At 41.2% G+C, this 14562-nt stretch overlaps 1 protein-coding gene across 3 annotated transcripts in view; it reads right to left on the bottom strand.

Annotated features, from left to right (window-relative positions):
- The window catches only part of TTC38 (tetratricopeptide repeat domain 38), a 27711-nt gene extending 13149 nt beyond the window's left edge, over positions 1-14562 (bottom strand). For all 3 annotated transcript variants that reach the window (XR_013958913.1, XM_080639280.1, XM_080639279.1), the window contains exons 1-10: positions 14515-14562; positions 10558-10635; positions 9493-9574; positions 8988-9159; positions 7833-8006; positions 5956-6031; positions 4721-4840; positions 3066-3125; positions 1927-1965; positions 318-399 (exon numbers count right to left, since the gene is read on the bottom strand). Coding sequence is in view for 2 of the 3 variants with exons in the window: in XM_080639280.1 (XP_080495406.1) it covers positions 318-399; positions 1927-1965; positions 3066-3125; positions 4721-4840; positions 5956-6031; positions 7833-8006; positions 8988-9159; positions 9493-9574; positions 10558-10635; positions 14515-14538 (907 nt within the window). In the remaining variant the exon portion in view is untranslated. The remainder of the gene's footprint in view (positions 1-317; positions 400-1926; positions 1966-3065; positions 3126-4720; positions 4841-5955; positions 6032-7832; positions 8007-8987; positions 9160-9492; positions 9575-10557; positions 10636-14514) is intronic.

The following is a 14562-nucleotide window of genomic DNA, read 5'->3' as shown; positions in this document are numbered from 1 at the left end:
CTTCCAATCTCCAGGGACAACTGAAGTGAATTTTTCAAGGAAAAAGTATGTGACCTATGATAGCTTGAGCTGAATGAAACACCATAGTGGCATGGGGAAAAAAAAAAAAGAAGCTCTTGGGAAGAACAAGGGTTACGGACATTATGAATTTCACATTCAGGCTTTTCTCAAGAGCAGAATTTTCTTCTGTAACAGAACACCTCTGTAACACTGACCAAGCTCACTCTGTAAGTGTATTTCAATACTTCTTCAAAATGCAAGGCAGGGGAAGGGGCGAAATTACAGCTCTAAAAAAGAATGGCAGGTGGATATCCTACCTTCCAGATGAAGCCTGTACAGCATTGAACAGTTATCTACTATATCCAGCATACTTCCACTTGACAGACACCGAGGAACAATCTGTAAACACAGATATTCATAAGCTTCTCAACTGATGCGCTAGTGGGAACTTAGATAATCAAACTTATTTTCACAGTACAGTATTAATTTTATCTTTTTATTCATTCAAAAATACCTGTTTTGCAATAGCCCTAATTCCATCCTTCCTGAATACAGCAATCTGCAGTGACAAACACGTTGCTTCATTTGTGCTGTTTTTCCTGTCATGAAGTCAAACTCAGTATGTATGGAGAGTCATAGAATCATAGAATAGTTAGGGTTGGAAAGGACCTTAAGATCATCTAGTTCCAACACCCCTGCCATGGGCAGGGACACCCCACACTAAACCATGCCACCCAAGGCCTCATTCAACCTGGCCTTGAACACCGCCAAGGATGGAGCATTCACAACCTCCCTGGGCAACCCATTCCAGTGCCTCACTACCCTCTCAGTAAAGAATTTCTTCCTTATATCCAATCTAAACTTCCCCTGTTTAAGTTTGAACCCATTACCCCTTGTCCTGTCACTACAGTCCCTGATGAATAGTCCATCCCCAGCATCCTTGTAGGCCCCCTTTGGATACTGGAAGGCTGCTATGAGGTCTCCACGCAGCCTTCTCTTCTCCAGGCTGAACAGCCCCAACTTTCTCAGCCTATCTTCATACGGGAGGTGCTCCAGTCCTCTGATCATCCTCGTGGCCCTCCTCTGGACTTGTTCCAACAGTTCCATGTCCTTTTTATGTTGAGGACACCAGAACTGCACACAATACTCCAAGTGAGGTCTCACGAGAGCAGAGTAGAGGGGCAGGATCACCTCCTTCGACCTGCTGGTCATGCTCCTTTTGATGCAGCCCAGGATACAGTTGGCTTTCTGGGCTGCGAGCGCACACTGAAGCTGGCTCATGTTCATTTTCTCATCGACCAGCACCCCCAAGTCCTTCTCTGCAGGGTTGCTCTGAATCTCTTCTCTGCCCAACCTGTCACCAAGGCATTTCATTTTTTCCAAAATAATGCCATAAATATTACTTCACTTTGGCAAGGTTAGTAGATAGGATAGCCCAGCAGCTTTCTATCATATATATTTCTATCCTATAGTTTCCCTATTTTTATAACCCTTACAAAGATACGTTATCCTAGAGTTTGATATTGCTTATTTACAAAGACTGCCTTGAAATCTAGACAGTGAAGAACTATAATAAATTAGCCAGGAAAGAAAAGATATGCTTCTGCTGACTTAGTGCCATACATGCAAAAATCAGTTCTTTGTAAAGGTACTTTGAGACTTTACAGGAAAACAGACAGTACCAACATTGCCATTGTAGCTCTTTCAAGCACAAGTATAAGAAACACTTGAACTACATGAGAGTCTTTTGAGCATTTTACCCAAAACCACTGAGAAACACTTTCCCTTAAAATCTGTAACAACAGATGTAAATAATATACACACATATATGGCACTGTGATAGGTTTCAGTCTCATACAGAAGGAAGAAAGCACACACCATCGTTTTAAGCGAGTTCTCAGTAAAGAAGAAAAAGGCCCTACTCACATGATTGTCATAAATTGTCAAAGCAGCCTCATATTCACCCTGTGAAAGCAAAAAGCACTGCATGATTAACAGTCAGATACACTAACCAGAAGTGACTGGTAGTAACCAAAAGACATACACACAATTAATAATGTCATACTACTACTTCACAACCGCCTCATGACTTCAGCAAAACAAACCAAGTCAAAGAAACCTTGAGGTATTAAAGAAAGACTGGAATCTGAGACAAACCATGATCTACTAGGCCAAATATTCAGTACAATTAGGTTTCATTTAATACTAGGTACTAACACTGGTGTTATACATGAAGGAAAAAGACAAGGTATTACCTCTCATTTTAATGTTCCTTTCAGGGATTTTTGCAAAAATTAGTGCATCCCACGGTGTATGCAAGGAGGTAGGAAGAAAAATTATTTTAAGCAGGCTACAAAGATGTTGTATACATAGAAGGTGGCAATATAAACAGGCTACTAGACTACTATCAAGAATAATGCTCCTTCTATGTTAATAATACTGACCACAAGAAGTTACTGTTTTCTGACCCAAAGTACACTGCCTTCTCAACGTCACGTTTATCTCCCTAATGAACTGATCCCACAAGTACTAAGTATTATTAAATCCAAGGGAATTCCATATTGCAACCTGACAGCTTGGGTAAAACTGCAACCATTTTTAAAGGGTTTCAATAATAAGAATTACTAACATTAAAAAATAATGACATTCGTGACCAAATTTAGAGTTACTGACTCTTTCTTTTAGTCAGATTTTGAAGCCAACAAATTTATACTGAATTTGAAGACATTTTTGCTTAAAATCAGAGATCCAAGTTAATCCTTCTATCAAATAACTGTGCCAAGTGTAATTAATCAGACTATTTCATATTCAAACATGCAATAATCTCACAGCAATTTTTCAACATTCTAACAAAGATCCTGGAACTTTGACCAACGTAATTAAAAGTTCTCAAAATAACTGTAATAATGACTAGCTGGTAAACATGGCATTGTGCTATTTTATAAAAACACCGCTTTAAATAGCTGAAAAGAAACCAATAAATGTTAGGTCTTTATTTTTAAAAGGAAGCATTAGGTGAATGACCTATCTGAACCATGAAACACCTATATGAAAATATCTCATACCTTTTCAATGAAGTATAAAGCCCAGTGCCAGTAATTATGGCAAGCAAGCATATCGCTGTTCTGGGGAAAAAGAAAAAGAAAAGAAAGAAAACATTATTTACAAAGTAACTTTCCATTTAAACATATCTAGTCAGATTTCTGTTTCCTTCTTCAATAAAAACGAGTATTTCACGAGGTGGAAAAGACAGAAGAGACAAGTACTTTCAATCGGCTGGCCAAGACACTGTCTCATTTGGTATGTTTGCTCTTGCAGCTATTCAGGCAGACACCTCAAAAGCAAGGTTTCCCCCACATCATTTTCCAGAGAAGAATTTAACCTGGATGCCCCAGAATTCACTCTTTTACAACTTTTTTTTTTTTTTTTTTTTTTTTTTTGGGTTTTTTGTTTGTTTGTTTTTCTTGGGGGAAAAAAATAAAATAATCCCATCTAAAACTTAGGTGTCTTGTGTAAAGTAACCTAAATAGTGGAAAAGAGAAACCCACCTTAAGAGGGCCATTCATCCAACCCGTCTAGACACCTATCTCAAATGCAGAGAATCACTTTGTAACCATGTTCTACTAGGGAATACAGAAGCTGCACTAGATAACAAACACATTGGCAGTTCATCAGAGGACATGAACATTGGCTGGACTGTACCAACTATTCACTGTCCTTTTCAGCTGGCACCAAAACTTCAAATACTCTTCCCTAGCCTGCACTTCAAGACAATGTCATTACAGTTCATTTTTGTGAGTGCACTGAGAATAGACAAACAGGCATATAATTTCACAATCCTTTGGTGAGAATTAAAATACCAGAAATGATCATCCCCCTCCTCTCATTCTCTCTCCCAGTGCTGTAGTTAAACTTAACATTCTTACAAGTGGAAAAAGCATCTTCATTTTCATGGTAACATCTGTAATATTCCCAGCACATGTCAGAGCTTTATGGGGCTAAGATAAACATTCTGGTAATCTTTACTTGTTTAATATTAAATCACAAACCAAACCTGAGCAACTGAAGTAGTGAAGTGTTTGGCAGAAACCTGAAAATATCAAGTTTAATATCATACTATCATTCCAAATGTCATACAAACAGGAACGTGTGATTACCTCCATAAACACAACAGAACCTTTTTACTGCTGCTGAGTTCTGAATGAGATTAAACTGCTAAACAAGAATAGGCTTCTAGATAACTAAAAGAAATAAAAGCAGGCTATGAGAACTCACCACAACAGCTCGGGAGAAGAACCACTGCCATTTGATAGTAAACCTCACTGGCAGAGAAGTCCTCTCTGGTAAGATAATTTGCCCCTTTTGATTTTGGGTTGAAATATACATTAAACTAAACAGTACCTGATTTTTTGGGGGGGTGGAGGAGCAAGCAATATAAACCATTTTTCTAATCTTGGTAGTTGTAGGAATGATGACTTAAAAGTGGTCCAAGCTATGTGTCCCTCATAGGATGCCATTTTTTCCTGCCTCTTGTTTCAAAAGTAGCACAGATAAATAACAGCTCCTCAAGTGATGGTTTCTTCTAATATGTAAACTTTGCATTGCTTGTAACATGTCTGCAGATAGGAAGGAATTGCATGCAGAGGAATCGAGAACTTGGCTGGAGGAGATAAAGGAGATCTAAAAGGAGGTTTTTCAGAGATGCTACAAGAATATTTACCTTCCAGTTGGTTTCTGTTTCCTTCATGAATTCTAACCCTTTGCTCACGTCTGCTTTCATCTCATTTACATGAGCTATAGTATGAACAGACCATGCATCCGTCTTATTTATAGCCAAAGCCTGCAAATGAAAAAAGGGAAAGCTTACGAACTCTATTTAGCAGTATTTAACACTGCTGGTACAGAAACAAGAGACTACTTTTTACTTGCTGCAGGTACCATTCCAACTAACCACAGCCAGGAAGTTTAGTTTGGACAGAAGACAATGTTTATTGGCTAACTTCACTTCCCAGCTTCTACTGCATAGAGACTAACACCTGCAGAACACTTTAAAATGCAGGCTTTGATGAAGACTATCAAATCACATTTTATTTCACAGACATGCATCAGTACCAGCTGTGAAAGAACTGCATGTACAGGCACAATATAGTTCATGACATACTGCCTTGCAGGTAACCGTGTCTTCTTCAAGAACACAGCCAGCTCTGAACATTCAGAAAATTCCTCCTTCTGGCTCCAACAACTTCCACTAGGTTCTAGGCATTTTGCAAGGTTAACCACTAACTTGGTAAATGTTAAATGTTAGTATTTAGTCTTTGTTGTCACTTTCAGCAATTTGATGTAACAGAAGTTTTGCAAAAACACCCATGAGAGATTAATTATATCTGAGATTCCTGGAGGACAGAGATAATCCTGAGGACTGGAGAAAGTCAAGCATAATTACTATCTTCATAAAAATGAAACAGACCAGCCAATATTGATCCCCAGGAACCCTGTAAAGTTAACTGTGCTATAATCCAGAAACAACTATCTGGGAATAAAGGAGGGGGAACCCAAACAGGATGGATTGTCAAAAGTAGATTATATCAAATCAATCCAACATTCTTTAGTGGGAGTATACAGCCAATTACACTGGGGGGAAACAGCAGATGGGATAATATATGGATTTTAAAGTGGTGTTCTGACACCATCTGACAAGATATGCTCATAAGCAAATGAAGGAAATCCAGTCAAGATGAAACTGCCATGGTATGGCAAAGGTGTGCAAATCTTTCTAAGGAATAGATATTAATAGTCTGTCATGAAACTGTAAGCATTTTCATGTTAAGCTTTATCTCTTTGCTACTTCTACTAACAACTGGGATGACGGAGAGAGTCACATCAAAACACCACCTAGAGACAGGGACCATGTTTAAGAATTCTGAAACCTTTTAGCACCAATAGCAGGCAGCTTACCTCACGGGCAAGCTCCTCAGCACGATCAAAGAAGTTTGTTTCCATGAGTCCAAAAGAGTAGAAGCCTTTCACATAGCTAAGCAAAAAGAGGAAAAACAGCACATCATCCACTTAGAACTAGATTTCATCTAGGTCTGAAATCCATATTCAAATAGCATTTAACTCAAAACATTTCAATGCAAGTTACAATGAGAGTTCAAGTTTGCAGAAGACAGAACAACTAGCCAGTTCCCAGGGGAAATGAAAGGCCCAGAGACACCAGCACAGTAAACAGTAACAAGATGCATGTCACCAGTGTTCTGACAGCTGACATTTACATCTTTGGATAAACTGGAATTAAGAGTCGCACAGAACAATTTGCTGATCTCCATAACAGTTGCAAGATGCACAATTAGGAGGCTGGAAGTGAGACAGTGCTGTCACCAGAGCTATCTGAGCATCTCAAAGGCTGTTACACACATACCTGATGCAGACATTTTAAGAAATATTGAAATGCTTTTTTTGCAGATTCACAGCTTGCAAAATACCACAGGATATGTTTGTGCTTCTCAAAATATCTGTTGGGGTTTTGGTTTCAAACTCCTAAGGCACCCCACGTTTTAATAGTTCCTGTATGTTGCAAAAGATTTATTCCATGGATCGAGATGAATTGATTTATTTTTTGCCCACATATCAATTAATGTGTTAATTCTACCTACCTGTAGCTTGAGCATAAGGGGTACTTACCAGGGTTTTATACTTTAAGAAAAGCTTAGCATATGGGTGTTTCCTCTTGCTTCACAATTGTGCTCACTAAGTGGGCAACAGCCTGTACTTTTGTAGCATAGTGTCCAGAAAAGTTTACAAAATGCAGTCAAAACTTCAAAGTTGTCTGTCTCCTCCAGCAAATGAAACCCCCCTATTGTAGTTAAAAAGAACTAAGGGGCTTAAATTTTTCAGAGCTGAGGTAATGCAGCTGGAAAAATGAAACTCCTGATACTACCCTCTGCGCCATAAAGATTGCGGGGTACCTCAGGGAGCTTCACTATTATGTTAGCATTCAGTCTGTATTCTCTCCACTGTTTATGGAAGAAAAAAAAAGAGACAAGGTTGCGTTCAACGTAGATGTACAGTGCATTGGTGTGCAGCAACATTCATTACATAATCAAAAAGTTATGCTTGCCTGTGGATTGTCTATTCATCTCTCTCAGAATGTTAAATACATGCCTTGACTGATAATTTAATGTTAACTTTTACATAAAGGTAAAAGCTTTCAAATAATTTAACAGGCCTTAAAAATAATCTTAAAAAATCATCCCAAATTAATTTTTATTAATGATTCACTTGTTGATAGATTCGGATTATCCTGAGTTAACTCTGGGAAACTGGAAGCTCAGGTCTGAACTAAAGACATTTTAAAAAGTTATGCCTTCCTGTCAGTCTTTGCTGCACCAGCTGTTAAAGTATATCCAAAAGTTTTATTTCAGAACTACACTTGGGTATTCCAAGTTACAATTCCTTTCTTCCTTCCACTGTTGTGCTCTATCAGTCACAATGTGAGCCCCAAGTGAAAAACTGGACCCATAAAAACTCAAAAGAGTTCTGCCACTGCCCCCAGTGAGGACGTGCTTTTATCCTGTGGGATACATGTCATGTGCAGTATTGGACAGCAAAATTTACTAATTGAGCCTCAGGTCACTTAAGAAAAAAACAGTGTCAACAGGGATACAGGAAAGATGTTCTAGCTGTAGTCACGTCTAATTCACTTATAAGGCCTTGATTTTGTCTACATGTCTGTTTGCCAACGGATCCTGTTATTTAGATGTGTCTGAACTTAGAAAGCACAAAGTATGTGTGCACCAGATAAAGAGCAGTTTTCAAAATGAAGCATGACCCACCTACTTAGTGGAATATCAGGTGTCCAGAAAGGATAAACCCGGGCAACAGAATCTCGCATTTGTATCTGATATCCCAGGTAGAAGTAAGTGTCCTGAGAAAATTTGAGGGCTAGCAGGTCAGTTGGGTGGCTCTGCAGAATCTGCTCCCATAAATCACAAGCTTTTGGAAGCTGGCTAGAAATAAAGAAGTATTTTCATTGCTGCAAGAAGGCACATATACATGTCCCTACTGTTAGTTCTGAACTCATGCTATTCTGAAAAATACAAAATTCAACATCAAATTATGTTTGCATGGTTTTTTTGATGGAATATCTTAAGTCTTTTTAAAGTAATAATGGCATTATCTTCACTGAGCAACTTCCAGGAAATCTTCTGAAATAAATGTCCTTGAGTTACAAGTCACTGTAACACACAAGGAAAATTAAACAAGCTTAAACCATAAATCTAAAGATTTTCCTACAGGGTTGAACAGCTTTTACAGAGAGAGATCTACCACAATGAGCCTAACTTCACATTCACAGACACCTTCCCTCCTACTGAGAAACAAATCCATAGTAACAGAGTTTCAGTAGCTTCCTCTTTACCTTTGTTAAGAAGCACGTGAGGTACATCCATGCTCACCTGTTTGCTTGACAAATAATGAAAGTGAACCGTTAGCCCATACTTTCTGCAGTGCATGTAAATTCATTATATTGGACATAACAATGAGCCTTTACAGCACTTCTGACCCTCTGCTGTCTTCCTGTTTTACAGGGGAAATAGTTTTTGACACAGAGAGACAACAGAGAGAAGGAAAGTCTGTTTGTAGCTTTGCTTTTGTGTATACAAGTCTGTGTTAAATTATATTGGACCCTACTGTAGTCAAATATTTAGCTTCCTAGTCCTAAACCACTATTCCACTGACGGATCTATGACATTTAAAACATGGAGTGCTTAATGATATGAAGCAGTGGCAAAAGAGCACTTCCCCTCCTACAGTGCTGCTCACTAACTAGTCATGGTGCTTACAGTACAGAGAGATAAATTGAAGGACAACCACTGACATCTCACCCTAGATGTCAGCGCATGTGAGACAACACTACTACCAACTATCACTTCCACATGTGGTAGCTAAAACTCTTCAGAGTCCTTTAAATGGGATGACAGTGGACTTACCCACTTGCAAACATGTCCAATGCTGATACATGAAGCTTCTCTCGCTCAGTCAGTGGCTGTGATTTTGAAAGCATCATCATTGTTCTCATTGCACTGTCGAGCTCTTTGTTGAGCTGCACTGAACTTCCAGTACCAATCAGCTCCAAACCATTAGCAATCACATGTCCCATTGCTACAGAAAACAACACACTACAAGTTGAACTGTACAGAACTACATTCATCCCTACAAAAACACAAGAGTTTTTTGAACAAGACTGACTTGTACTCACAGGGGTCCAGAAAGTCTTATAAGCCTAAAGTTCTTAGAGGCTTTTCATGAAAGCCATTTAAAGGACTTGAAATTAAAAGCAAAAGAAACCAAGCCCAAACACACAAAACCATTCCAGCCTGCTCTCGATTCTGAAGACGCTTTACAGAATTCTCTAAGCCATCATGTATGCCATCACACCAAGACATCAGGTATTATCCAACACTTTCCATGCTATGTATTAAGGGTTACACTTACTAAAATTTGGATCTGCTGCTTTTAACTTGGAAAGACATCCCTCAATACCTCCAAGGCTCTCATTATTGGTCCAGGTTGCATACTGGAAGAGACACAGAGAGAGAGAGGCAGTCAAGGAATGCTCAATGATACTGCTCTTCATTTCATTCTCCTGGGCACCTAAAATTCAAAAGCAAGCAAGGCAAATGACTAAAAGACAAACATTGCATTCCGATAGGGTCAGCATAGTAGCAAACCAGAAAACCAGTTTTCTTTAAGACAGTTTGGCCACCAGCAGAACTAATACCCTGGATTTCTATGTGGCTTATGTTAATGGGTTGATTCTCCAGTATCAAGCAGCACAAGCATGCTGGCTGTGACCTTCCCCACAGCTGCAGCATCTGGCACAGCCCTGTGCCAGGAGAGTTTTCTGCTGCCTGCTAATGGCTGAAATCTTCTGGCAGCCTGATTTTGAGGCTCTCAGAGTAGATAAGAAATTTGAGGGTTGTCGTGGTTTAAGCCCCGGCTGTAAATTAGAACCACGCAGTCTACTTCCCCCCCCCACTCCCCAGAGGGATGGGGAGGAGAATCGAAAGAATGTAACTCCCACGGGTTGAAATAAAAACAGTCCAGTAACTCAGGTATAACACAAATCACTACTGCTGCCACCAATAATAATGATAAGAGAAATAACAAGGGAAGAAAATATGATACCGCTCGCCGGAAAAGAGCCCGACCCAAAAGAGGACGTGCCCTTCCGGGTAGCTCCCAGTTACATCCCCGGGCATGACGTGCTGTGGTATGGAATACCTCTTTGGCTAGTTTGGGTCAGGCGTTCTGTCCCTGCTTCCTCCCGGCCCCTCCTCCTCCCTGGCAGAGCATGAGACTCACAAAGTCCTTGGTCAGTCTAAACATCAGTGTCATCAGCTGTTCCTAGGCCAAAAGTCAGAAACACAGTGCTGCAACAGCTACTAAGGAGAAAAACTGACTGCTACTGCTGAACCCAGGACAAAGGTGAACTACAGCGAAGACTATTTCATGCACAAATTCCTTCAAAACACATTTTCTTAAACTTTTTGGCCATACCTGTGCCAACACAGCATCAAATAGCTTACAGGCTTCATTGCTAGTCGTGGACAGGACAAGTCCAGCATCTTGCCAGGCCTGCACAACAAATGGATACAAACACACTCATTTTGCATACTTGTTTTCCAAACTACTCCCACAGATTTTCAAATTGATCATGTACCTATATTTTTGTCAACTATGCTTTTTCAAAAGAACAATAAATAAAAGCTGGAAGGACAGTGTCAGCAGACACACAAACCTTTATTTTGTTGTAGTTACATATAAGGATTCAATTAGTTGGGGCTAGCAGTGGAAATAAAGCAACAAAAAGTTATAGCATATAATAGATCTTGATGGGTTACTAATCTCATTATGAGAGACTCAGTCTCATTACAACTCAAGTTTTGGCTAGTACCCCTGCTGCAGACACACCTAATATGAAGTAGAGACATGGTAAAATAAAACCCTGTTCTTTTAGAACTGAAATCAATACTTCAGGTATCTTGCAGGCCGAACAGCTTAGCAGAGCAAATCCACCAAGTCGCTAGAGTTAAAGAACAAAGAATTTGGGCCAGAGATTTGTATGGAAGCCTTACAGAAAGGGGCCATACAGAATGGTTTGGGTTGGAAGGGACCTTAAAGCTCATCCAGTTCCAGCACCCTGCCATGGGCGGGGACAACTTCCACTAGAGCAGGCTGCTCCAAGCCCTGTCCAACCTGGACTTGAACATTGCCAGCGACCAGGCAGCCACAGCTTCTCGGGGCAACCTGTGCCAGCGCTTCACCAACCACAGAAATCAGGCAGACTGAATTTCTTCAGAAGCTATGCAACACTGACTGAGGTGCTACCTCTCCTGGTTAGCTGCTGAAAAATGAAAACAGCTCATTAGCCAGAATGGTGGAACTGAGCTGGCAGCACCCTGTTTCATGACTGTCTCCATGACTGCTCTATTAAGTAACTCAGGCAAACAGGCATGTAGACTCCAGTTGTTTGCAGGCCTTTTCCCCTACACAGGACGGCCACACAGCCACAAAGCCTGTCATCTCACGAGCTACTTCCCTCAGCAATCTATTATTCAGATATGTTTAATATGTTTGGGTTTACTTCCAGCAATCACTCGTCATTCAGCATTCTGATACTGCAACCATTATTACAACTGTTTCTCAAGCACAAATTTATATTCAGCACACCACATACATTCCTGTCTAAGCATACACACATTTGAGAAGCTGCCCCAATCACTTCAACATCACTTTTATTCCAGAACAGAGAACGTACAGGATAGACATGAAAAAAAAAGACCTGGGGCAAACCAATTTAGAGTCCTCCTAACAGGAGATTAGTCCTTGCAGATGCTGCAAAAATTCAGCTCATCTCATTTTACACTTTAACGTAATTCCTGATTCTAATGAGCCAACTTTCACAAATTTTAAGTACCTAGGCAATGACATCTTTGTTAATATATTCTAAAGCTTTCCCACTGTGACTGGATTAAAGGCTCACATTCCAGCAGCTCAAGCACTTGAGTGTTCAAATTACAAGCCTGAAAGACTAGACCTGAATATAAAATTACAAATTTTCTTTACAATTCATAATATATCCAGAAACTGTGTAGAGAGAAAAGTCAAAAGGGTAGCAAGGTTAGGCCTGCCACTTACAGGCTACCTCTCACAGTGCCCTGAAAAACAGACCAGGAACCACTTTCATCACCAGACATGCTCCATTTGAAGATGGTCCATTTGAAGCACCTCTTTGCCACTGCCCGTTTTGCACAACAGCTTAAGATACTTGCCAAGTAGAAAATGTCATCTGGTTTTGAGATTTGTTAATGCTACAATTATTAGGAATGACAACGTCTCTGTATCATCAGAAAAAAACAGCAGAAAAAGGGTTAGTAAAAAAAGGCCTGCACCCATGATTAAGGACACTGCTGATCTAGCTGAGGTACATGCTGTGAGAAATGGTCTCTAGATAAAAACTTTTCTTGTAAAAGCTCAGGTAAGACACAGCTGTGAAGCAGCTATTCATTAACGTTTTTGCAAAAATGGGTGTCCTAGCAAGAAGGCACACACAGCAAAGGCAGAACTCTTATATTTCCTATCCCATCCACAAGTTCCCTTGTTTCCCCATTGCTTGGGTACCAAGGTTTACAGCCTATCCAAAGCGTATAATTTACGTGCTAACTGTCCCACCTCTGTTTACATCTCCCCTTACTCAATTTTGTACACCCCTTCCTCTTATTTATCTCCTTTTATAGTTCAATTTCATAACTCTGGCATACATGGGGTACCCCAACTTACTGTTTAACTACAGAACCAGTTTACATCAGCTTAGTTTCACAGGTTGTACAAAGATAGCATTCTTTTTAACCACAGAGTGTGTCTGTCACCCAAAGATGACACTGTCTTTAACTATAGTGTGTCTGGTTTAAGTCATGGTATTTCAAACCCTTTGCTTCATTCCCTTAGTAACTTAACCCCAGTCACAGTATTTCAAAGCCTTAATATTGCAAAGCCCCACCAGCATGTGAAAACAACACTGTTTCTCTCACACATGCTATTTCTACCCACTCTAGCAGCAAGCCTCTGCTCTGCCAAGCCTCCAGCCCACATAACTCATTCCTCACTGGAAGACTCACACTCTGGCAACAGCAGGATGGCAGCAAGGCTCTCCCTGTTGGCACACCAGGACAATTAGGTGCAGGGAAGAACCACTCTGTAACAGCTGCTGACTCCTAAGAAAAAGAAAAGATCTACTCCAAAACTGATCAGTTGTTGTCACCAAGAACCAAAGGGCACAGAAGAGCTGGCAACCCTTGTCCTCTGCATCATACACAAGTGGTCCTGCCCAGACTACCTGGGGCACTCATGCCTTGGGACTTGCCTGTACTCATATATCAGACTGTGACTGAAGAAATCCACAAGAGAGGGAAAGGAAGTAGGTAAAACTCAGCCAGAAGACATTATAAAACAATTATCAGCTCCCCTTCCCACAGAAGCTGCCTTTAAGTTGTGTTACACAAACTTCCCACAACCTTTCTCTCTAATTCCAGAAAAGACTCTGTGATACCTGCTGCAGGAGAGTGCCATGGCCTTGGCTCTCCTTACTGCTTCTTGGCAAGACCAAAGCCCTGCCCTTCCTCTTGCTTCAGTATGAGTTTAGTCATGAGATCTGCTGTTTATTTGTATTTTTTTCCCTGCTAGAATCCCAGCTGCATTTGAGAAATACACTCTCTGCATGCTGCTGTTAGCACATCCTCTATTACTTGAGTGGCAGTTCTCCAGGGCTCTGCAGCTCATGAACCTATGACTCTGTCAGAAGATCTTCAAGACTTCTGTTTACTTCCCCTTACCTAACTAAACAAAAAACAACAAAAAAAGGAGTGACAGCATTAACTTCATCAGGAAGAAAGCACTCAAACGAATAATCAGTAACTAGCCCCTGCAGACAAATTTTGAACCCTTGGACTCAAAGACAATTTAGAGTGGCCTGATTCACTTTTGAGACCCAGAGAAAGGGCAGGTGCGACTGGAGGGCACTATGGACAAGACCCAGAGATGTTCAGACACAGGTCTGCTTCTCCGGTGGCAGGCAAGGCTGCAGTGACTCGTCCTCATTTTCAGATCCCAACAGCAGTTTCACCCCACCTGAATCCACCTCGAGTGCCGGGGCTTCGCGGGTTGAGGCAGACGAGCTCTCTCCAGCAAAGGCCCCTCCACCACGGGGCTGGCTCTCCGCGCCCTCCCGCCAGCCCACGCCGACTTCGAGGCTCTCCCGTCACTGACCTAGCGACTCCCCCGCCATCCCCTCCCCTCCCCGCATGGCTCTTGGGAGGCCAAGGCCCACACGGAAGGACACCGCCCGCCACAAAGGCGCCCTCCCGCAGGCGCTGGGGCCACGGGCAGAACGGCCGCTGCGGCAGGGCGTTGCCGGGCGGGCAGCTCCCATCTTGCTACCGTCAGACCTGCCCTCACCTTGCAGTCCCTCAGCGACGCCATGAACCCCGCAACCACAGCCCGGCA

The sequence above is a fragment of the Psittacula echo genome, assembly GCF_963264785.1.
Source record: "Psittacula echo genome assembly, chromosome: 1".
Lineage (NCBI taxonomy): Eukaryota > Metazoa > Chordata > Aves > Psittaciformes > Psittacidae > Psittacula > Psittacula echo.
Note: the sequence above shows the minus strand (reverse complement) of the source record. Positions and strands in the feature narration are given on the sequence as shown.